The sequence below is a fragment of the Cetorhinus maximus genome, chromosome 28 (assembly GCF_964194155.1).
Source record: "Cetorhinus maximus chromosome 28, sCetMax3.hap1.1, whole genome shotgun sequence".
Lineage (NCBI taxonomy): Eukaryota > Metazoa > Chordata > Chondrichthyes > Lamniformes > Cetorhinidae > Cetorhinus > Cetorhinus maximus.
The window spans coordinates 5,888,274-5,912,999 of record NC_135906.1 but is presented as its reverse complement, the minus strand read 5'-3'; the positions used below and the strand labels follow the sequence as shown (position 1 = coordinate 5,912,999).

The 24,726-nt window shown below is 50.5% G+C and overlaps 1 protein-coding gene across 1 annotated transcript in view; it reads right to left on the bottom strand.

Moving 5' to 3' along the window:
- LOC144668783 (zinc finger protein Gfi-1b-like) overlaps nt 1-20,138 on the bottom strand; it is a 51,732-nt gene extending 31,594 nt beyond the window's left edge. The window contains exons 1-3 of the mRNA XM_078531116.1: nt 19,977-20,138; nt 7,124-7,266; nt 4,254-4,508 (exon numbers count right to left, since the gene is read on the bottom strand). Coding sequence (XP_078387242.1) covers nt 4,254-4,508; nt 7,124-7,232 — 364 coding nt within the window. The 5' untranslated portion in view covers nt 7,233-7,266; nt 19,977-20,138. The remainder of the gene's footprint in view (nt 1-4,253; nt 4,509-7,123; nt 7,267-19,976) is intronic.
- Between the last annotated feature and the right edge of the window lie 4,588 nt (nt 20,139-24,726).

Sequence of the window (24,726 nt, the reverse complement as noted above, 5' to 3'; positions counted from 1 at the left end):
GGAAAGGATGGAAAGGAGGAGGGTGTAGGTATTGGTTAAGAAGAGCATTGCAGTGCTGGAGAAAGAGGATGTCCCAGAGGTTTCAAGGACAGAATCAATTTTGTTAGAGCCAGGGAACAAACAGGGCATAATTACATCGCTCAGTGTAGTCTATAGACCACCAACTCGTGAGAAGGATGTAGAAGAACAAATCTGCAGGGAAATTACAGAGAGATGCAGGCATTATAGAGTAGTTATAATGGGGGACTTTAATTACCTGAATGTAGACTGGGACAGTGGTAGCGTAAAGAGCGGAGAGGGGAAAGAGTTCCTAGATCATCTTCAGGAAAGTTTTCTACAGCAGTGTGTGCCCAATCCAACAAGAAAAGATGCACTGTTGGACCTGGTTCTTGGGAATGAGGTAGGCCAAGTAGATCAAGTGTCAGTGGAGGAACATTTAGGAGATAGTGATCATTGTATTGTACAGTTTAGGATGATGATAGAAAAGGACGATAGGAAATCCAGAGTAAGAATGATGAACTGACTTCAATGGGGCAAGAACGGAGCTGGGTGGATCGACTGGAACCAAAGGTTGGCAGGAAAAACTGTAGCTGATCAATGGGCTACCTTCAAAGGAGAAATGGTTCAGGCACAGTCAAGGTATAATTCCCTCAAAATGGAAAGGTAAAGCAAACAAATCCGGAGCTCCCTGGGTGAAAAAGGAATTAGAAATTAAGATAAAGAAGAAAAAGTGCGCTTATGACAGGTGTCAGGTAGAAAGTACAAATGAGAACCAAGCAGAATACAGAAGGTTCAGAGGGGAGGAGAAGAAACAAATAGGAGAAGTGAAGAGGGATTATGAGAAAAGACTGGCAGCCAACATAAAGTGAAATTCTATCAGCACACAAATAGTAAGCGGGTGCTAAAAGGAGGAGGGTGGCCGATTAGGGGTCAAAAATGGGATTTACACATAGAGGAGGGGGGATGGCTGAGGTGTTAAATGAATTTGTTTCATCTGCCTTTACCAAAGAAGCAGCTGCTACCCAGGCCATGATGACAGAGGAGGAACTTCTGTAACTAGGAGAGTTCAAAATTGATAAGGAAGAAGTGTTAGATAAACTGTCGGTACTTAAAGTTGGCAAGGTACAGAGACCGGATGAGATGCACCCAAGGATATCGAAGGAAGTAAGAGTGTAAATTGCAGGGGCACTGGCCATAATCCTTCAGTCTTCCCCAGACTCAGGGGAGGGGCCAGAGGACTGGAGAATTGCGAACATTACACCCTTGTTCAAAAAATGTTGTAAGGATAAGCCCAGCAATTACAGACCAGACAGTTTAACTTCAGTGGTGCCGAAACTTCTAGAGAAAATTATTAAGGATAGAATTAGTATTCACATGGAAAAACGTGGATTGATTAGGAAAAGCCAGCATGAATTTCTAAAAGGGAAATCATGTTTAACTAACTTGCTGGTGTTTTTTGAAGAGGTAACAGAGAGGGCTGATGAGGGTAATGCTGTTGATGTGGTGTACATGGACTTCCAAAAGGCATTCGATACAGTGCCCCACAACAGAAAATCTATTGCTCATGGAATAAAAGGGACAGTAGCAACATGGATACAAAATTGGCTGAAAAATAGGAAGCAGAGAGTAATGGTTAATGGATATTTTTTGGGCTGGAGGAAGGTTTGTAGTGGAGTTCCCCAGGGGTCATTATTGGGACCCTTGCTTTTCCTGATATACATTAATGACCTAGATCTTGGTGTGTGGGGAACAATTTCAAAGTTTAAGGATATTACGAAGCTTGGAAGCATTGTAAACTGTGAGGAAGACAGTGTAGAACTTCAAAAGGACATTGACACATTGGTGGGGTGGGCAGATAGGTGGCAGATGAAGTTCAATGGGGAGAAGTGTGAGGTGATACACTGTGGTAGGAAGAACATGAAGAGGCAATATAAAGAAAGGGGTACAATTTTGAAGGGGATGCAGGAGCAGAGGGACCTGGCTGTATATGTGCGTAGATCATTGAAGGTGGCAGGACAGGTGGAGAGAGCAGTTATAAAGCATATAGTATCCTAGGCTTTATTAATAGGGGCAGAGAGTACACGAGCAAAGAGGTTATGCTGAGCTGATATAAGACCTCAGCTGGAATATTGTGTACAGTTCTGGGCACAATACGATAGGAAGGATGTGAACACATTGGAGAGAGAGCAGAAGAGGTTTACAAGAATGGTTCCAGGGATGAGAAACTTCAGCTATGAGGATAGATTGGAGCGGCTGGATAGATTGGAGCGGCTGGGACTGTTCTCCTTGGAGAGAAGAAGGCTAAGAGGAGATTTGATAGAGGTGTTCAAAATCATGAGGGGGCTGGACAGAGTAGATAGGGAGAAGCTGTTCCTGCTGGTAAAAGGATCAAGAATGAGAGGGCACAGATTTAAAGTAACTTTCAAAAGAAGCAAATGTGACGTGAGAAAAATCTTTTTCACACAACGGTGGTTCGAGTCTGGAATGCACTGCCTGGAAGTGTGGTGGAGGCAGGTTCAATCGAGGCATTCGAGAGGGCATTAGATGAGTATTTGAATAGAATCAATGTGCAGGAGTACAGGGAAAAGTCAGGGGAATGGCACTAGGTCATAATGCTCAGTTGGAGAGCTGGTACAGACACGATGGGCTGAATGGCCTCCTTCTGCATTGTAACAATTCTGTGATTCTTTGAGTCAATGCAGGCTCCCCACAGAGAGATCCACTCCCAAAGAGATCCACTTTCATTGCCCCACTCCATCCCCACACCCCCCCACTGAGAGATCCACTCCCATTGCCCCGCTCCAGCCCACACTCCCCACAGAGAGATCCACTCCCATTGCCCCGCTCCATCCCCACACTCCCCCACAGAGAGATCCACTCCCAAAGAGATCCACTCCCATTGCCCCGCTCAATCCCCACACCCCCCCACAGAGACATCCACTCCCATTGCCCCGCTCCATCCCCACACCCCCCCACAGAGAGATCCACTCCCATTGCCCCGCTCCATCCCCACACCCCCCCACAGAGAGATCCACTCCCATTGCCCCACTCCATCCCCACAACACCCCCACAGAGAGATCCACTCCCATTGCCCCGCTCTATCCCCTCACCCCCACACAGAGAGATCCACTCCCATTGCCCCACTCCATCCCCACACCCCCCCACAGAGAGATCCACTCCCATTGCCCCGCTCCATCCCCTCACCCCCCCACAGAGAGATCCACTCCCATTGCCCCGCTCCATCCCCACACCTCCCCCCCCCACCGTAATCCAGCCCCATTTCTTGGCTCTGTCTACCCAACGTTACAAGTACTATTTCCCTCAAGCACCCATCCAATTGCCTTTTGGTCATCCCCACTTCTGCCCCCCACCTCGTCGGCCGCGAGTTACAGGTCATTACCACTCACTGTCTAAAATAATTCTTCCTCCCCCCGCCCAATATCTTCAATCCTTGTCCCCGAGTCCTCGTACATCAGCCAATGGGAGCAGCTCTTCTTTGTCTATCTTATCTCTGCCCATCATTATTCTGTACCAAACCTCCTCTCAGTCTCCTTTTGCTCCAAGGGAAACAACCCCAGCTTCTCCCACTCAACCTCGCAGCTAAAATTCCCCCACCCCTGGAGCCATTCTGGTAAACCTCCTCTGCACCCACTCAAGGACCCACGCATTCTCCCTGAAGCGTGTTTCAAGGGGGTTCCTGTTGAATTGACGCAGCTTCCACAATAGGAAGGATGTGATTTCCCTGGAGAGGGTGCAGAGGAGATTCCCCAGGATTGGGCTGGAGCGTTTCAACTATGAAGGGAAGACTGGATAGGCTAGGATTGTGTTCCTTAGAGCAGAGAAGGCTGAGGGGGACCTGACAGAGGTATACAAAATTATGAGGGGCATAGTTAGGGCAGACGGGAAGAAACTTTTCCCCTTAGCGGAGGTGTCAGTAACCAGGGGGCATCGATTTAAGGTAAGGGGCAGGAGGTTTAGAGGGGATTTGAGGAAAGATTTTTTTCACCCAGAGGGTGGTGGGAATCTGGAACTCGCTGCCTGAGGGGGTGGTGGGGGCAGAAACCCTCACGATACTTAACAAGTGTTTAGATGAGCACTTGAAACCACGGGGTTACAGGCCAAGTGCTGGGAGATGGGATTAGAATAGATCGGTACTCGATGGCCAGCATGGACACAATGGGCCGAAGGGCCTGTACAACTCTATGACTCTATGGGTCCAAGGCCTCAGTTGGGCCACAGTGTTAAAGACGCACCAGCTGAGGTGAGAGGTCTCCACGCATTCTCAGTTTGAATCGCACACGTTTCCTCCTCTGTGCTGTGAGGGTTTGTGAAGGTCTCTCTCGCCCTGATCGAGCCGGTGGGTGTTTGAGGAGCTCTCCAGCTCCCTAACTCTGAGCCTAGGTCCAAGCCGTCCTTCGCAATGGGATCGACACCTCGAGAGGTTTCTAGTCTTTTGATTGAAATGTGCGGACCTCCTGGGGACACAGGCTCCTCCCGGCTGTCACTGCCTGTGGAAAAGGGGAGAGAGAGTCAATAGTAAAAGCCGGAGCACAGAGCACAGAGTGATCACCGAGTGCCGGGGAGCGAGGGAGCCCAGAGCTGTCCGCAGCTTACACCACAGCCAGGTGTCATTGCCAACGTGGAACAGCCCAGACAACCAGACACTCCCAGACCATGGGCCCAACGTCCCCAGGATCAGGTGGAAGGGCGACACATCACTGGGACAACCCGAGGGTCAGTCACTGCTCGCCCCAGGTACAGGCTCGGCGACTGTGAGGGCCTCAGTCTTGTCCCAAACCCAGAGGACAGAGTACGAGGGGGGAGAGAGAACAGAATCCACTGTACAGGCTCAACATCAAGATGCAGCCATATTGACCAGGACACCCTCTGTCTGGGGAGAGGGGAGTTCACCTGGACTGCCATAGAGTCATAGAGATCACAGAAAAAGGCCCTTCGGCCCATTGAGTCTGCACCGGTCAAACAATTACCTAACTATCCTAATCCCATTTTCCAGCACTAGGCCCCATTACCTTGTATGCCATGGCATTGCAAGTGCACATCCAAATGCTTCTTAAATGTTATGAGGGTTTCTGCCTCGACCACCCTTTCAGGCAGAGAGTTCCAGATTCCCATCACCCTCTGGGTGAAAAAATTCTTCCTCACATCCCCTCTAAACCTCCCACCCCTTACCTTAAATCTATGCCCCCTGGTTATTGATCCCTCCACCAAAGGGGAAAGTTCCTTCCTGTCGACTCTATCTATGCCCCTCATCATTTTACACACCACAATCATGTCCTTCCTCAATCTCCTCTGCTCCAGGGAAAATAATCCCAGTCTATCCAATCTCTCCTCATAACTGAAACTCTCCAGCCCAGGCGGCAACATCCTGGTAAATCTCCTCTGCACTCTCTCTAGTGCAATCACATCCTTCCTATAATGCGGATTCCAGAACTGCATGCAATACTCTAGCTGTGGCCTAACCAGCGTTTTATACAGTTCCAGCGAAACCTCCCTGCTCTTATATTCTATGCCTCGGCTAATAAAAGCAAGTATCCCATATGCCTTCTTAACCACCTTATCTACCTGTCCCGCTACTTTAAGGGACCGGTGGACATGCACACCAAGGTCCCTCTGATCCTCGGTACTTCCCAGTGTTCCGGGGAAAGGTTCACTTGGGCTGTCCCGGGGAGAGGGTGTTCAGCTGGATTGTGCCAGGGAGAGGTGGGTGGGACTGTCCTTGGAGGGGGGCGAGGGTGGTAGTGTCCTGGGGGAGGGGGGTTGGGACCATCCCAAGGGATCTCTGTGGATAACCCTCCCTGTAGATAGCATCCCCCCTTCCCCCCCGTGGATACACCCCTTCTGGACAAACACCCCCGTGGATAACTCCCCCCACCCCCCCCAGGCATGGATACATCCACCGGGCATAACCCCCCCTGTGGATAACCCCTCCCCCTGTGGATAAACCCCCCCCTGTGGATAAACCACCCCCTGTGGATAACCCCTCCCCCTGTGGATAACCCCTCCCCCTGTGGATAACCCCTCCCCCTGTGGATACCCTGCCTGTGGTAGCCCCCTGTGGATATCCCCCCCCCCATCTCCCAACCATGGATAAACCACGTGGATAAACCCCCCCCTGTGGATAAACCCCCCCCCGTGGATAAACCCCCCCCCGTGGATAAACCCCCCCCCGTGGATAAACCCCCCCCCGTGGATAAACCCCCCCCCGTGGATAAACCCCCCCCCGTGGATAAACCCCCCCCCGTGGATAAACCCCCCCCCGTGGATAAACCCCCCCCCGTGGATAAACCCCCCCCCGTGGATAAACCCCCCCCCGTGGATAAACCCCCCCCCGTGGATAAACCCCCCCCCGTGGATAAACCCCCCCCCGTGGATAAACCCCCCCCCGTGGATAAACCCCCCCCCGTGGATAAACCCCCCCCCGTGGATAAACCCCCCCCCGTGGATAAACCCCCCCCCGTGGATAAACCCCCCCCTGTGGATAAACCCCCCCCTGTGGATAAACCCCACCCTGTGGATAAACCCCCCCCTGTGGATAAACCCCCCCCTGTGGATAAACCCCACCCCCCGTGGATAAACCCCCCCCTGTGGATAAACCCCACCCCCTGTGGAGAAACCCCCCCCTGTGGATAAACCCCCCCTTGTGGATAAACCCCACCCCCCGTGGATAAACCCCCCCCTGTGGATAAACCCCACCCCCCGTGGATAAACCCCCCCCCGTGGATAACTTCCCCGACCCCCCTGTGGATAAACCCCAACCCCCCACCTGTGGATAAACCACCCCCTGTGGATAAACCCCACCCCCGACCGTGGATAACTTCCCCGACACCCCCCACCCCCCCGCATCGTGGAGCCTGTCCAGAGCTGACCTATCCAGGGTCACAGTGAAGGAAGGTCCATCCTACAATGTCCCCACTGTTCAGGCTAACTCAATGCAAACAGACGATTTGATTAGTGACAGGACACTGACAGGTGTTCAGGATTCACTGCCTGTAGCCTAACCTGACACAAATCACAAACTCCACACCGCTCACACATTTAATTCATTCCTTTCCCTGTGATGAGCTGTAGGCAATGAGCTCCTTCCTGAGTGCAGGCTCCTTACCCACAGTGACTGCTGGTCTGAATGTTTGCTGGCCATTCTCAGCATCGCCGTAATGCTGGTCTTGGTAACTGCTAAACCGTTTGGATCTCACGAGGAAGGAGCGAGGCATCCTGTCTATCTCCCAGTCTTCGTGTTACACCACTCTGAAAATATAAAATCACCGGGCGTTAATGGTAAATGAGAGCAACCCATTGCAAGCATCAAACACCGAGCACCAAACATCGAGCATCAATCACCGAGCACCAAACACCGAGCACCAAACACCGAGCACCAAACACCGAGCACCAAACACCGAGCACCAATCACCGAGCACCAATCACCGAGCACCAAACACCGAGCACCAAACACCGAGCACCAAACACCGAGCACCAAACACCGAGCACCAAACACCGAGCACCAATCACCGAGCACCAATCACCGAGCACCAAACACCGAGCACCAATCACCGAGCACCAATCACCGAGCACCAATCACCGAGCATCAAACACCGAGCACCAAACACCGAGCACCAATCACCGAGCACCAATCACCGAGCACCAAACACCGAGCACCAAACACCGAGCACCAAACACCGAGCACCAATCACCGAGCACCAATCACCGAGCACCAATCACCGAGCACCAAACACCGAGCATCAAACACCGAGCACCCAACACCAAGCAAATACCAAGCACCAAACACCGAACATCAAATGCCAAGCGTCAAAAACCAATCACCGAGCACCAAACACCGAGCACCAAACACCGAGCACCAATCACCGAGCACCAAACACCGAGCACCAAACACCGAGCACCAAACACCGAGCACCCAACACCAAGCAAATACCAAGCACCAAACACCGAACATCAAATGCCAAGCGTCAAAAACCAATCACTGAGCACCAAACACCGAGCACCAAACACCGAGCACCAAACACCGAGCACCAAACACCGAGCACCAAACACCGAGCACCAAACACCGAGCATCAATCACCGAGCACCAAACACCGAGCACCAAACACCGAGCACCAATCACCGAGCACCAAACACCGAGCACCAAACACCGAGCACCAAACACCGAGCACCAAACACCGAGCACCAAACACCGAGCACCAATCACCGAGCACCAAACACCGAGCACCAAACACCGAGCACCAATCACCGAGCACCAAACACTGAGCACCAAACACCGAGCACCAAACACTGAGCATCAATCACCGAGCACCAAACACTGAGCACCAATCACTGAGCACCAATCACTGAGCGCCAAACACAAATCACCGAGTACCAATCACCAAACACTGAGCACCAAACCAAGAATCGAACACCAAGAACCAAACCCCAAACACTGAGCACCATTCACCGAGCACCAAACACCAAGAGCCAAACATTGAGCACCATTGACCGAACACCAAACACCGAGCACCAAACACCGAGCACCAAACACCGAGCACCAAACACCGAGCAACTAATACTGAACATCAAATGCCAAGCATCAAAAACCAATCACTGAGCACCAAACACCAAACTGAGCACCAAACACCAAAATCAAACACCAAACACTGAGCACCGTTCACCAAGCACCAAACACTGAGCGCCAAATAACAATCACTGAGAACAAATCACCAAACACCGAGCACCAAACACAAATCACCAAGCGCCAAACACCAAGAACCAAACACCGAGCACCAAACACCGAGCACCAAACACCGAGCACCAAACACCGAGCACCAAACACCGAGCACCAAACACCGAGCAACTAATACTGAACATCAAATGCCAAGCATCAAAAACCAATCACTGAGCACCAAACACCAAACTGAGCACCAAACACCAAAATCAAACACCAAACACTGAGCACCGTTCACCAAGCACCAAACACTGAGCGCCAAATAACAATCACTGAGAACAAATCACCAAACACCGAGCACCAAACACAAATCACCAAGCGCCAAACACCAAGAACCAAACACCAAGCACCAAACACAAATCACCGAGCACCAAACACGAATCACCGAGCACCAAACACAAATCACCGAGCACCAAACACGAATCACCGAGCACCAAACACAAATCACCGAGCACCAAACACGAATCACCGAGCACCAAACACGAATCACCGAGCACCAAACACGAATCACCGAGCACCAAACACGAATCACCGAGCACCAAACACAAATCACCGAGCACCAAACACAAATCACCGAGCACCAGTCACCGAGCACCATTCATTGAACATCAAATGCTGAGCACCAAACACCAAAATCAAACACCAAGCACCAAACACCAAGCACCAAGCACCAAACACTACTGAGCACTAAACACCGGGCACCAACCACCAAGAACCAAACGCCAAGAACCAAGCACCAAACACCAAACATCAAACACCGACCACCAAACACCGACCACCAAACACCGACCACCAAACACTGACCACCAAACACTGACCACCAAACACTGAGCACCAAACAGAGCACCAAACAGAGCACCAAACAGAGCACCAAACACCAAAATCAAACACAAACAACAAACACTGAGCACCATTCACCGAGCACAAACCATCGAGCACCAAACACAAATCACCGAGTATCAATCACTGAGAACCATTCACCGAGCACCAAACACCGAGTATCAATCACTGAGAACCATTCACCGAGCACCAAACACCGAGTATCAATCACTGAGAACCATTCACCGAGCACCAAACACCGAGTATCAATCACTGAGAACCATTCACCGAGCACCAAACACCGAGTATCAATCACTGAGAACCATTCACCGAGCACCAAACACCGAGTATCAATCACTGAGAACCATTCACCGAGCACCAAACACCGAGTATCAATCACTGAGAACCATTCACCGAGCACCAAACACCGAGTATCAATCACTGAGAACCATTCACCGAGCACCAAACACCGAGTATCAATCACTGAGAACCATTCACCGAGCACCAAACACCGAGTATCAATCACTGAGAACCATTCACCGAGCACCAAACACCGAGTATCAATCACTGAGAACCATTCACCGAGCACCAAACACCGAGTATCAATCACTGAGAACCATTCACCGAGCACCAAACACCGAGTATCAATCACTGAGAACCATTCACCGAGCACCAAACACCGAGCACCAAACATAACAGGATGTGGGGATTTGGCAGGAATGTGGAGTTAAGGTAGGAATTACAGCAAGATCTTATTAAATGGCAGAGCAGACTCGAGTCAGCGTAAGGCCTACTCCTGCTCCCAATTTGTACGTGACCACACCATAAAAGGATTTCCCTGGCTGCACTTTGGGATGTGCTGAGGATGTGAATGGTGCTATATAAATGCCAGAATTTCAATGGCCTCCCATAGCAAGGCCTTATTTCAGGTGGGGAGTTTGTGAATGGGAAATTGTGTTGTACGAGGTAGATCCCGGGAGCAGTGAGGAATGTCACATTGTGATGGACTGTTTGGAAGATTTGCTGGTGTTGTGCTGCCCCAATGTTCACCAGTCATGGATAACATTCCTGCACAACACACAATCCAGACTGGGTTTGGCGAACAGATTTGTGAAGAACATTCTCTTTATTTAATCATAGAAATCGCCTCCAGTGATTGGAGCAGTGTTTACATCTGAAGATGATGCTTTTCAATCTACAATAAACAGCAGCATCACCAGGGGGCAGTCAACACCTCCTGGGAAAGGGCACTGACAAATTCTTAAAGCACCAAGAAAACAGCTTCTCATAAAATATATTTGAAATGCAAACAGGATATGTTGTGTACAGTGACCGTGTTGTGTACAGTGACCCTGTTGTGTACAGTGACCCTGTTGTGTACAGTGACCCTGTTGTGTACAGTTGACCGTGTTGTGTACAGTGACCCTGTTGTGTACAGTGACCCTGTTGTGTACAGTGACCCTGTTGTGTACAGTTGACCGTGTTGTGTACAGTGACCGTGTTGTGTACAGTTGACCGTGTTGTGTACAGTGACTGTGTTGTGTACAGTTGACCGTGTTGTGTACAGTGACCGTGTTGTGTTCCGTGACCCTGTTGTGTACAGTGACCGTGTTGTGTACAGTGACCGTGTTGTGTTCCGTGACCGTGTTGTGTACAGTGACCGTGTTGTGTACAGTGACCCTGTTGTGTACAGTTGACCGTGTTGTGTACAGTGACCGTGTTGTGTACAGTTGACCGTGTTGTGTACAGTGACCGTGTTGTGTACAATTGACCGTGTTGTGTACAGTGACCGTGTTGTGTACAGTGACCGTGTTGTGTACAGTGACCGTGTTGTGTACAGTTGACCGTGTTGTGTACAGTGACCGTGTTGTGTTCCGTGACCGTGTTGTGTACAGTGACCGTGTTGTGTACAGTGACCCTGTTGTGTATAGTTGACCATGTTGTGTACTATGCACATGTTACGTAGAGACCATGCTGTGTAATGACCGTGTTGTATACACAGACTGTGCTGTGTAGAGACTATGTTGTGTAGAGACTGTGCTGTGTAGAGACCTTGTTCTATAGAGACTGTGTTGTATACACAGGCCATGCTGTGTAGAGACTGTGCTGTATACACAGGCCGTGCTGTGTAGAGACTGTGCTGTATACACAGGCCATGCTGTGTAGAGACTGTGCTGTATACACAGGCCGTGCTGTGTATAGACTGTGCTCTATACACAGGCCATGCTGTGTGGAGACTGTGCTGTATACACAGGCCATGCTGTGTAGAGACTGTGCTGTATACACAGGCCGTGCTGTGTAGAGACTGTGCTCTATACACAGGCCATGCTGTGTAGAGACTGTGCTGTATACACAGGCCATGCTGTGTAGAGACTGTGCTGTATACACAGGCCGTGCTGTGTAGAGACTGTGCTGTATACACAGGCCGTGCTGTGTAGAGACTGTGCTCTATACACAGGCCATGCTGTGTAGAGACTGTGCTGTATACACAGGCCATGCTGTGTAGAGACTGTGCTGTATACACAGGCCGTGCTGTGTAGAGACTGTGCTGTATACACAGGCCGTGCTGTGTAGAGACTGTGCTGTATACACAGGCCGTGCTGTGTAGAGACTGTGCTCTATACACAGGCCATGCTGTGTAGAGACTGTGCTGTATACACAGGCCGTGCTGTGTAGAGACTGTGCTGTATACACAGGCCGTGCTGTGTAGAGACTGTGCTCTATACACAGGCCATGCTGTGTAGAGACTGTGCTGTATACACAGGCCGTGCTGTGTAGAGACTGTGCTGTATACACAGGCCGTGCTGTGTAGAGACTGTGCTGTATACACAGGCCGTGCTGTGTAGAGACTGTGCTGTCTACACAGGCCGTGCTGTGTAGAGACCATGTTGTACACAGTGACTCCAGTCTGATGGAGAGGACAAAACACTCTCTGCTGCCTCTTTTTGAGTTTAAATATTCTCAGCCCAATTTCTCACATGGTAAAGTCTCTCTGAACTGCTTCCAACGCATTTACATCTTTCCTTAAATAAGGTGACAGATACTATACACGGTACTCCAGATGTGGTCTCAAAGAGTCATACGGACTCGAAACGTTAACTGTGTTCTTCTCCTCAGATGCTGTCAGACCTGCTGAGTTTTTCTAGCTATTTTTGATTTTGTTTATGATCTCACTAGTGCTCTGTATAACTGAAGCATAACCTCCCTACTTCTGTATTCAATTCCCCTTGCAATAACTGATAACATTCTATTAGTCTTCCTAATTACTTGCTGTACCTGCATACCAGCCTTTTGTGATTCATGCACTAAGACACCCAGATCCCTCTGCACCTCAGAGCTCTGCAATCTCTCACCATTTAGATTATATGCTTCTCTTTTATTCTTCCTGCCAAAATGGACAATTTCACATTTTCTCACATTATACTCCATTTGCCAGATCTTTACCGGCTCACTTAACCTATCCATATCTTTGTGTAGTCTCCGTATGTCCTCTTCACAACTTACTTTCCTACCTATCTTAGTGTCATCAGCAAATGTGGCAACCATCCCATCCATCCCTTTATCCAAGTCATTTATATAAATTGTAAACAGCTGAAGTTCCAGCACTGATCCCTGGCACACCACTCATTACATCTTGCCAACCTGAAAAAGACCCATTTATGCCAACTCTGTTTCCTGTTAGCTAGCCGATCTTCTGTCCATGCCAATATGTTATCCCCTATACCAGGAGCTTTTATTTACCCCAATAACCTTTGATGTGGCACTTTATCAAATGCCTTCTGGAAATCTAAGTACAGCACATCCACCGGTTCCCCTTTATCCACAACACGTGTTACTTCCTCAAAGTTGGTTAAACATTTTCACAAAATGTTAGACTTAATGTTAAGGTTAGACTTTGTGCACCAGCCTCATCCTATTGGTGGAGATTAACTGAGTCGTTCTTTCAATGAGGGGGTTTGGTAAAGCTGAGCAGTGAACTGCAACACCCCAGACAGAAACCAATCAAAATTCTCCATTTGCCCAGGGAGGCTGCAGTGTGGCCATCCAGACTCTAGAGGGGGAACTCGGGCCATATGGTGGAGCAAGGGTAAAGTGACCAATTCCTGTCACTAAGGCTCATTGGAATAAACCTTCAGTCTTTATAGCAAATCGCACAATATTCAATATTGATTACAATGATCCAAGAACACAGGCGAGAACCTCACTGTGAGGAGCAATTGCATTCTCCACGTTCAGTCCCTCACTGGTTGGAGAAATGAATGGACAGTTCCTGGTGGATTTGATGGCACCAGTCACAGTGAAAGCCCCTTGTGCTGCAGTAAAGGGGAGAGTGGAGATGGCGTTGGGATGAGATGAGGCTCGAACTGAATATAACATCCAAACCGATCACATTGTAACAGGCGACACAAGGTGAAGACAAGTCAGCTTTCCCTTTCACAAACTGCAGAAAGTCATTTCACTGAAATCAAAGCCCAGATTGTAGAAGGATTGGGATTGAGTGAAGTCTTGAGCCTGCGGCAAGACTCCTGGGATGAACTTCGGCAGGGAGAGAACTTAATCCAACTGGATTTCACGCAGCTCAAACTGGAGGCTTTTTAAAATTTATTTGTTCACAGGACGTGGCCATCGCTGTCTAGACCAACATTTATTGCCCATCCCTAATTGCCCTTGAGGAGGTGGTGGTGAGCTGCCTTCTTGAACCACTGCAGTCCATGTGGTGTGGGTACACCCACAGTGCTGTTAGGGAGGGAGTTCCAGGATTTTGATCCAGCGACAGTGAAGGAACGGTGATATATTTCCAAGTCAGGATGGTGAGCGGATCGGATGTGGAACTTCCAGGTGGTGGTGTTCCCATGTGTCTGTTGCCCTTGTCCTAGATGGTAGTCATGGGTTTGGGAGATGCTGTTGAAGGAGCCTTGGTGAATTCCTGCAGTACATCTTGTAGATGGTACACACTGCTGCTAGTGGTGTTGGTGGTGGGAGTGAATATTTGTGGATGGGGTGCCAATCAAGCGGGCTGCTTTGTCCTGGACGGTGTCAGACTTCTTGAGTGTTGTGGGAGCTTCACTCATCCAAGCAAGTGGAGAATATTCCATCACACTCCTGACTTGTGTCTTGTAGATGGTGGACAGGCTCTGGGGAGTCAGGAGGTGAGTTACTCCATGTGGGATTCCTCGCCTCTGAACTGCTCTTGTAGCCACAGTATTTATATGACTGGTCCAGTTCAGCTTCTGGTCAATGGTAACCCCCAGGATGTTGATAGTGGGGGATTCAGCGATGGTAATGCCATTGAATGTCAAGGGGAGATGGGGCAGTAACAAGTGGAGGCAGAGGATTCCCACTCTGGGCTGTGTGTACTCCAGGCCCAGGCTCTGCTCAACCCGCCCAGGCCGCTGCTCAACACCGACACTCCCAGACCTAGACCCCACTCATTCCTCTCAGGCTCTGCTTAACACTCCTGCGCCCCTGTCAACACCCCCGGGTCCTGCACAACCCTCCCAGGTCCTGGGCGCAGGCAGGCAGCAGTGTGACAGTGTGAAGATCCTGAATGAACCAAGGGATTCTCAGCACTCATTACCAACCCTGGGGTTTACCTCAGCCTCCCTCACAGCACAGCCTCCTCCTCCATTCTGTCTTCAATGTTCACTCAACGCAAATATTCCCCACAAGATATCAACCAATAAATAGCAGATGTCAGAATGGCAAGAGAGCTTTTAGTTTTTAATCTTCCTCTCTCATCTCCACTAGAGTGTAATTTATAAACAAATTCTTGTGAATTTAAAACCATTACAAGGTTCCCAGTGAGAGTTCCACCAGGAACTGATTGGCCAGTGACGCCAGGAGCTGATTGGCCAGTGTCGCCAGGAGCTGATTGGCCAGTTCCTCCAGGAGCTGATTGGCCAGTGACGCCAGGAGCTGATTGGCCAGTGATGCCAGGAGCTGATTGGCCAGTGACGCCAGGAGCTGATTGGCCAGTGACGCCAGGAGCTGATTGGCCAGTGATGCCAGGAGCTGATTGGCCAGTGACGCCAGGAGCTGATTGGCCAGTGACGCCAGGAGCTGATTGGCCAGTGACGCCAGGAGCTGATTGGCCAGTGATGCCAGGAGCTGATTGGCCAGTGATGCCAGGAGCTGATTGGCCAGTGACGCCAGGAGCTGATTGGCCAGAAATTTGAAGGCCTCTTTGTGTATTGAGGTTGTTGCAGGAAAGAGGAACCTTAATCCCATCGATCCGGACGGGAGCCATTCCCACCCCCAGACCCATCGATCCGGGCGGGAGTCACTCCCACCCCCTCCCTGCCCAATCCCAATCTTGTTTCCAATTCCACATCACAATCGAATGCCCCCTGCTGGGGAGTGTGGGCAGGTGCACATTTGGACGACAAGATCAGTTTGACTGTCAGCTCACCTCACCCTCCCTGCCCCCTGCCCCCTGTCCCCTCCCTCCCCACTCCCTGCCCCCTGTCCCCTCCCTCCCCACTCCCTGCCCCCTGTCCCCTGCCCCCTGCCCCCTCCCTGCCCCCTGTCCCCTCCCTCCCCACTCCCTGCCCCCTGTCCCCTGCCCCCTCCCTGCCCCCTGTCCCCTCCCTCCCCACTCCCTGCCCCCTGTCCCCTCCCTGCCCCCACACAGACGGTCACCTCTCATTTAAAGAATTTACAATGAGGACTAGGTGAGGTTTCTCAAGGCCTCTCAGCTCCATCGGGAGACCATTGATCGGAATCTGTTGTTCTGGTGAAGAGGATGTTGTTCACTGACCCACTGATTCTGAGACCCAGGTTAGTCGCTGCTGTGAGCCACAGTTCCCCAGATAGACTGGCAGGGCTGGAGAAGCTGTGAAAAACGCTGGTTTACATACTGGACACTACTCAGGGTCAGGGGTCAGACTGGGCAGTGCTTGAGGTCAGGAGTCAAACTGGATGATGCTCATGGTCAGAGGACAGACTGACAATGCTCAAGGTCAGGGGTCAGACGAACGATGCCCAGGGTCAAGTTGGCGAATGCTCTGGTCAGGGGTCAGACTGGATGGTGCTCGGGGTCAGGGGTCAGACTGGATGGTGCTCGGGGTCAAGGTTCAGACTGGATGGTGCTCGGGGTCAGGGTTCAGACAGGACGGTGCTTGGGGTCAGGGTTCAGACAGGACAGTGCTTGGGGTCAGGGTTCAGACAGGACAGTGCTTGGGGTCAGGGTTCAGACAGGACGGTGCTTGGGGTCTCGTATAAGACTGGACTTTGCTCGTGGTCAGGGGTCAGACTGGGACTGTGCTCAGGGTCAGGGGTCAGACTGAGACTGTGCTCAGGGTCAGGGGTCAGACTGGGACTGTGCTTAGGGTCAGGGGTCAGACTGGGACTGTGCTCAGGGTCAGGGGTCAGACTGGGACTGTGCTGAGGGTCAGGGGTCAGACTAGACGGTGCTCAGAGTCGGGGTCAGACTGGGACTGGGCTTGGGGTTAGGGGTCAGACTGGGCAGCGTTCAGGGTCAGGGGTGAGACTATGAAATGTATGGAGCAGGAAGCTGGTTCACTCTGAGTGCCGCAGGTGCAGAATGAAGGCTGCTTTGGAATCTCCGTGTATTCACACAGACTCTCCCTCCCTCACACATCAAACACATTCAGCAACTGAGATCCTTCAGAGTCAACCATTCACAATGAGCATTCCCATCTCCAGGATTCACCCTCACCCTGAGGCATTCAGCTAAAAAGTCTTATGGTTCATTTACATAATTGAATTAAGTTCAGTCGGAATAACTGGGGATTTGGTGTTTTAACTGAAAGATCGGTTACTATTTCACTGCCTCCTATCAATGGGTTTTGCTCAGTTATCGGTAGATTTTGGCCAAGGTATATACTGTTGGTGATTGGTCCGAATTATTGGCTGTTCCCATGTGGAGACAGGATTGATTGGGACTGTGATGCTACTGCAGTCGAATATGCTGTATAGAGTGAACATCATAGCCAGGCACCAGAGTGTAGTCAGTGTGTGTGGGACCTGTACCCCAGTGAGAGTCAGTGTGTGTGGGACCCATACCCCAGTGAGAGTCAGTGTGTGTGGGACACGTACCCCAGTGAGAGTCAGTGTGTGTGGGACCCAGACCCCAGTGAGAGACAGTATGTGTGAGACCCGTACCCCAGTGAGAGTCAGTGTGTGTGGGACCCGTACCCCAGTGAGAGTCAGTGTGTGTGTCCAGCACCCCAGTGAGAGTCAGTGTGTGTGGAACCTGTCACCCAGTGAGAGTCAGTGTGTGTGAGACCCGTACTCCAGTGAGAGTCAGTGTGTGTAGGACCCGTATTCCAGTGAGAGTCAGTGTGTGTGGGACCCGTACCCCAGCGAGAGTCAGTGTGTGTGGGACCCGTACCCCAGTGAGAGTCAGTGTGTGTGGGACCCGTACCCCAGTGAGAGTCAGTGTGTGTGGGACCCGTACCCCAGTGAGAGTCAGTGTGTGTAGGACCCGTACCCCAGTGAGAGTCAGTGTGTGTGGGGCCTGTACCCCAGTGAGAGTCAGTGTGTGTGGGACCTGTACCCCAGTGAGAGTCAGTGTGTGTGGGACCCATACCCCAGTGAGAGTCAGTGCGTGTGGGACATGTACCCCAGTGAGAGTCAGTGTGTGTAGGACCCGTACCCCAGTGAGAGTCAGTGTGTGTGGGGCCTGTACCCCAGTGAGAGTCAGTGTGTGTGGGACCTGTACCCCAGTGAGAGTCAGTGTGTGTGGGACCCATACCCCAGTGAGAGTCAGTGTGTGTGGGACACGTACCCCAGTGAGAGTCAGTGTGTGTGGGACCCATACCCCAGTGAGAGTCAGTGTGTGTGGGACCCGTACCCCAGTGAGAGTCAGTGTGCGTGGAACCCATTCCCCAGTGAGAGTCAGTGTGTGTGGGACCTGTACCCCAGTGAGAGTCAGTGTGTGTGGGACCCATACCCCAGTAAGAGTCAGTGTGTGTGGGACCCGTACCCCAGTGAGAGTCAGTGTGTGTAGGACCCGTACCCCAGTGAGAGTCAGTGTGTGTGGGACCCGTACCCCAGTGAGAGTCAGCGTGTGTGGGTCCCGTACCCCAGTGAGAGTCAGTGTGTGTGGGACCCGTACCCCAGTGAGAGTCAGAGTGTGTGGGACCCAGACCCCAGTGAGAGTCAGTGTGTGTGAGACCCGTACTCCAGTGAGAGCCAGTGTGTGTAGGACCCGTACTACAGTGAGAGTCAGTGTGTGTAGGACCCGTACCCCAGTGAGAGTCAGTGTGTGTGGGACCCGTACCCCAGTGAGAGTCAGCGTGTGTGGGTCCCGTACCCCAGTGAGAGTCAGTGTGTGTGGGACCCGTACCCCAGTGAGAGTCAGAGTGTGTGGGACCCAGACCCCAGTGAGAGTCAGTGTGTGTGAGACCCGTACTCCAGTGAGAGCCAGTGTGTGTAGGACCCGTACTACAGTGAGAGTCAGTGTGTGTAGGACCCGTACCCCAGTGAGAGTCAGTGTGTGTGGGACCCGTACCCCAGTGAGAGTCAGTGTGTGTGGAACCCATTCCCCAGTGAGAGTCAGTGTGTGTGGGACCCATACCCCAGTGAGAGTCAGTGTGTGTGGAACCCGTACCCCAGTGAGAGTCAGTGTGTGTGGGACCCGTACCCCAGTGAGTCAGAGTGTGTGGGACCCATACCCCAGTGAGAGTCAGTGTGTGTGGGACCCGTACCCCAGTGAGAGTCAGTGTGTGTGGAACCCATTCCCCAGTGAGAGTCAGTGTGTGTGGGAACTGTACCCCAGTGAGAGTCAGTGTGTGTGGGACCTGTACCCCAGTGAGAGTCAGAGTGTGTGGGACCCATACCCCAGTGAGAGTCAGTGTGTGTGGGACCCGTACCCCAGTGAGAGTCAGAGTGTGTGGGACCCAGACCCCAGTGAGAGTCAGTGTGTGTGGGACCCGTACCCCAGTGAGAGTCAGTGTGTGTGGAACCCATTCCCCAGTGAGAGTCAGTGTGTGTGGGACCCGTACCCCAGTGAGAGTCAGTGTGTGTGGGACCCGTACCCCAGTGAGAGTCAGTGTGTGTGGGACCCGTACCCCAGTGAGAGTCAGTGTGTGTGAGACCCATACCCCAGTGAGAGTCAGTGTGTGTGGGACCCGTATCCCAGTGAGAGTCAGTGTGTGTGGGACCCGTACCCCAGTGAGAGTCAGTGTGTGTGGAACCCGTACCCCAGTGAGGGTCAGTGTCTGTGTGTTGTACCCCAGTGAGGGTCAGTGTGTGTGTGTTGTACCCCATAACCTGGTAGGGGGACCATTACTAAACACACAGTGTTTCAATGCTGGTGAACTTGGGTTGCCAGAACCACTCTCACTCTATAAATAATGCAGCCTGTAGCGTATGTGTGTGTGTGTGTGTGTGTGTATACAGGGCTTTAGAACATGCTGTCAACAGGAGATATTTAATCAATATCGTGGCTAATTCTACTCACAGTGACAAGGAACCATCTTCACCCTGAGCCAGCGGGCCTCCTGCGGGAAAGTGGAGATCGTGGAGAGAGGATGTGAATCAATGAATCGATGCGATGAAACCAGGCAAGCTTCAGTGCTACTCCGGGCTCTGACTGAGGGTGATGAAGGGCTGTTACCTTTAGCGTTCGACCCAGACTGAAACCACAGCTTCCCTTCTCAATCAGAAACTTTACAATTCAACTGGCAGCGAACATGACAGCACTGGGCGGGGGAGGGGCTTGTTACACAGGAAGACTCAATCCCCCACAAAGGATCAAACTCTTGAGACAGTTAACATGAGCCTTGCACTTTGTCATTGGACCCATTCGCTGTAATGGATAGTTTGAATAGGTTTGTCCAATTCTGAGGGGTTATTGTATTTTTGGAGAGTTGGTTGGAAGGAGTCACGGATTCTGACAGCACGAAGGTGTTTAATTAACACAAACACACACACACACTCAGATTCACACACACACACTCACTCTCACACACTCACATTCACACACACACACATTCACACACACACTCACATTCACACACACTCACATTCACACACACACTCACACTCACTCACATTCACACACACACACATTCACACACACACACTCACACACACACATTCACACACACTCACATTCACACACACTCACATTCACACACACACACTCACTCACATTCACACACACACACTCAGATTCACACACACACACTCACTCACACACTCACATTCACACACACACACATTCACACACACACACATTCACACACACACTCACACACTCACATTCACACACACACACTCACATTCACACACACACACTCACATTCACACACACGCACATTCACACACACACACGCACATTCACACACACACACACACATTCACACACACACACACACATTCACACACACACACACACATTCACACACACTCACATTCACACACACTCACATTCACACACACTCACATTCACACACACACTCACATTCACACACACACTCACATTCACACACACACACACACACTCACTCACATTCACACACACACATATTCACATTCTCACACACACACACATTCACATACACACTCACATTCACACACACACGCTCACTCACATTCACTCACACACGCTCACACACATATTCACACACACACACACATATTCACACACACACACACATTCACATACACACATTCACACACACACACACATTCACACACACACATTCACACACACACTCACATTCACACACACATTCACATTCACACACACACTCACATTCATACACACACTCACTCACATTCACACACACACACATTCACTCACATTCACACACACACACATTCACATTCTCACACACACACATTCACACACACACTCACATTCACACACACACGCTCACACACATATTCACACACACACACACATTCACATACACACATTCACACACACACACACATTCACACACACACATACTCACATTCACACACACACACACACATTCACACACACACTCACATTCACACACACACACACACTCACTCACATTCACACACACACGCTCACACACATATTCACACACACACACACACATTCACATACACACATTCACACACACACACACATTCACACACACACTCACATTCACACACACACACACATTCACACACACACTCACTCACATTCACACACACACACATTCACATTCTCACACACACACACACACACATTCACATTCACACACACACTCACATTCATACACACACACTCACTCACATTCACACACACACACATTCACATTCTCACACACACACACATTCACACACACACTCACATTCACACACACACACACTCACTCACATTCACACACACACGCTCACACACATATTCACACACACACACACATATTCACATACACACATTCACACACACACACACATTCACACACACACATACTCACATTCACACACACACTCACATTCACACACACACACACACATTCACATTCACACACACTCACATTCATACACACACTCACATTCACACACACACACTCACACATTCACACACACACACTCACTCACATTCACACACATATTCACACACACACACATTCACACACACGCACATTCACAAACACGCATATTCACAAACACGCATATTCACAAACACGCATATTCACAAACACGCATATTCACACACACACTCACACTCACTCATTCACTCTCACACAGTCGTTCACTCACACACACAAAAATTCACACACACTCACACACACGCACACTCACAGACATTCACACATTCAAATGCAGCTGAGGCAATGGGGAAAATCTCACTCGAAAAAATATCAGTGAGTTCCTGTCCACACTTATCACACTGAAATTTGGTCAGGAAGATTTTTTGTTCTTTCTTTTCATTTATAGGACATGGGCATCGCTGGCTGGGCCAGCACTAATTGCCCATCCCTAATTGCCCTTGAGAAGGTGGTGGTGAGCTGCCTTCTTGAACCGCTGCAGTCCATGTGGTGTAGGTACACCCACAGTGCTGTTAGGGAGGGAGTTCCAGGGTTTTGATCCAGCGACAGTGAAGGAACGGCGATATATTTCCAAGTCAGGATAGTGAGTGACTTGGAGGGGAACTTCCAGGTGGTGGTGTTCCCATGCGTCTGCTGCCCTTGTCCTTCTGGATGGTAGCGGTCATGGGTTTGGAAGGTGCTGTTGAAGGAGCCTTGGTGAATTCCTGCTGTGCATCTAGTAGAAGGTACACACTGGTGCCGCTGTGCGTTGGTGGTGTTGGGAGTGAATGTTTGTGGATGGGGTGCCAATCAAGTGGGCTGCTTTGTCCTGGATGGTGTCAAACTTCTGGAGTGTTGTTGGAGCGGCACTCACCCAGGCAATTGGAGAGTATTCCATCACACTCCTGACTTGTGCTGTGTAGGTGGTGGACAGGCTTTAAGGATTCAGGAGGTGCATTACTCACCGCAGAATTCCTGGCCTCTCACCTGCTCTTGTAGTCACAGCATCGGTAGTGCTAGTCCAATTCAGTTTCTGGTCAATGCTAATCCCAACTTGTTTTATAGTGGGCGATTCAGCAATGGTAATGCCATTGAAAGTCAAGGGACGATGGTCGGATTCTCTATTGTTGGAGATGGTCATTGCCTGACACTTGTGTGGTGTGAATGTTACTTGCCACTTGTCAGCCCAAGCCTGGATATTGTCCAGGTCTTGCTGCATTTGGACATGGACTGCTTCAGTATCTGAGGAGTCGCGAATGGTGCTGAACATTGTGAAATCATCAGCGAACTGATGACCTTCTTCTGACCTTATGATGGAAGGAAGGCCATTGATGAAGCAGCTGAAGATCGTTGGCCCTAGGACACTACCCTGAGGAACTCCTGCAGTGATGTCCTGGGACTGAGATGACTGACCTCCAACAACCACAACCATCTTCCTTTGTGCTAGGTATGACTCCAACCAGTGGGGAGTTTTCCCCCTGATTCCCATTGACTCCAGTTTTGCTAGGGGCTCCTTGATGCCACACTCGGTCAAATGCTGCCTTGATGTCAGGGGCAGTCACTCTCTCCTCACCTCGGGAGTTCAGCTCTTTTGTCCATGTTTGAACCAAGGCTGTAATGAGGTCAGGAGCTGAGTGGCCCTGGCGGAACCCAAACCGGGTATCAGTGAGCAGGTTATTGCCCCACGAACCCCGGGACGCGCTCCTCATCAAATTGTCCTGGGTACGCCACAGGCATTAATCTATCTCTCTCTAATTTTCATTTCCAGTCTCTGTGTTACGATCTTGCCTTATTTTCAAATTATACAGTGTGTTTGCGATACTTAAGCCTTTTGACATTTACTAACTGCCCATCAGCGGTGATCCGAGTGTGGGGTCAGAGGGTGGGGTCAGAGGGTGGGGTCAGAGGGCGGGGTCAGAGGGCATGGATCCTTCAACCACCAAATTAAGTCAAAAATTCTCTTTGACCATCTTTCCACTCGGGATTCCTTGTTTACAATTAAAACGAAACTGTGATTACCACCACATCCTCTGCAATCTCTGTACAGTCTCTCAGTCCCACTGCTTGTAACAGAGACTCAGAGTGCCCCAGAAATGGTGGAACGGATTGGCAGGGAGGAGGGAATTGGTTTGTAGCTTGGAGAAAGGCAGCAGCAGGAATAAAACCCAGTAAAACCAACTCAAAGGTCCCAAACTGCAGATCATTAAAGCCTTCTGCTGTCATTTCCTGTTGACATGCAGCAAGCACCTCAGTTATATCCCACTCAGTCTCACAACAATGTGACTGCAGTTAGCAGCTTCCCCAAACAGGGAAGTGTTTATTAACATTCCCGCTCGATTCCTGGAAGTGTTGTTTCATGGGGGAGGAGAGTTGCGAGCTGCACGGGACCAGGGCTTGCTCGAGTTTGAAAATAAATGAGAGAGAAAACAAACTGTGTCATCACAGGAAGGCTCGAGTTGATTGGCTGGTGAGTATTGTCGCTTTGTTTCCCCTTTGCCAAAGTTGGGAAATTAGCCTAAGGAATTGGGAAATGAAATTTTTCATTTTTGTTACGGTATTAAGGGTTAAGAAAACATCTCCGTTAACCTCCCTGTATTTAAGTGATATGATCAAAAGAGAAATGAGTAGCTGGTGAGGCTTTCATTTATTTTAAGTAGTAAGTTTTTATTATCTAATAGATATTGGAATGGCGGGGCAGCTCCAGCCTCTGGAGTG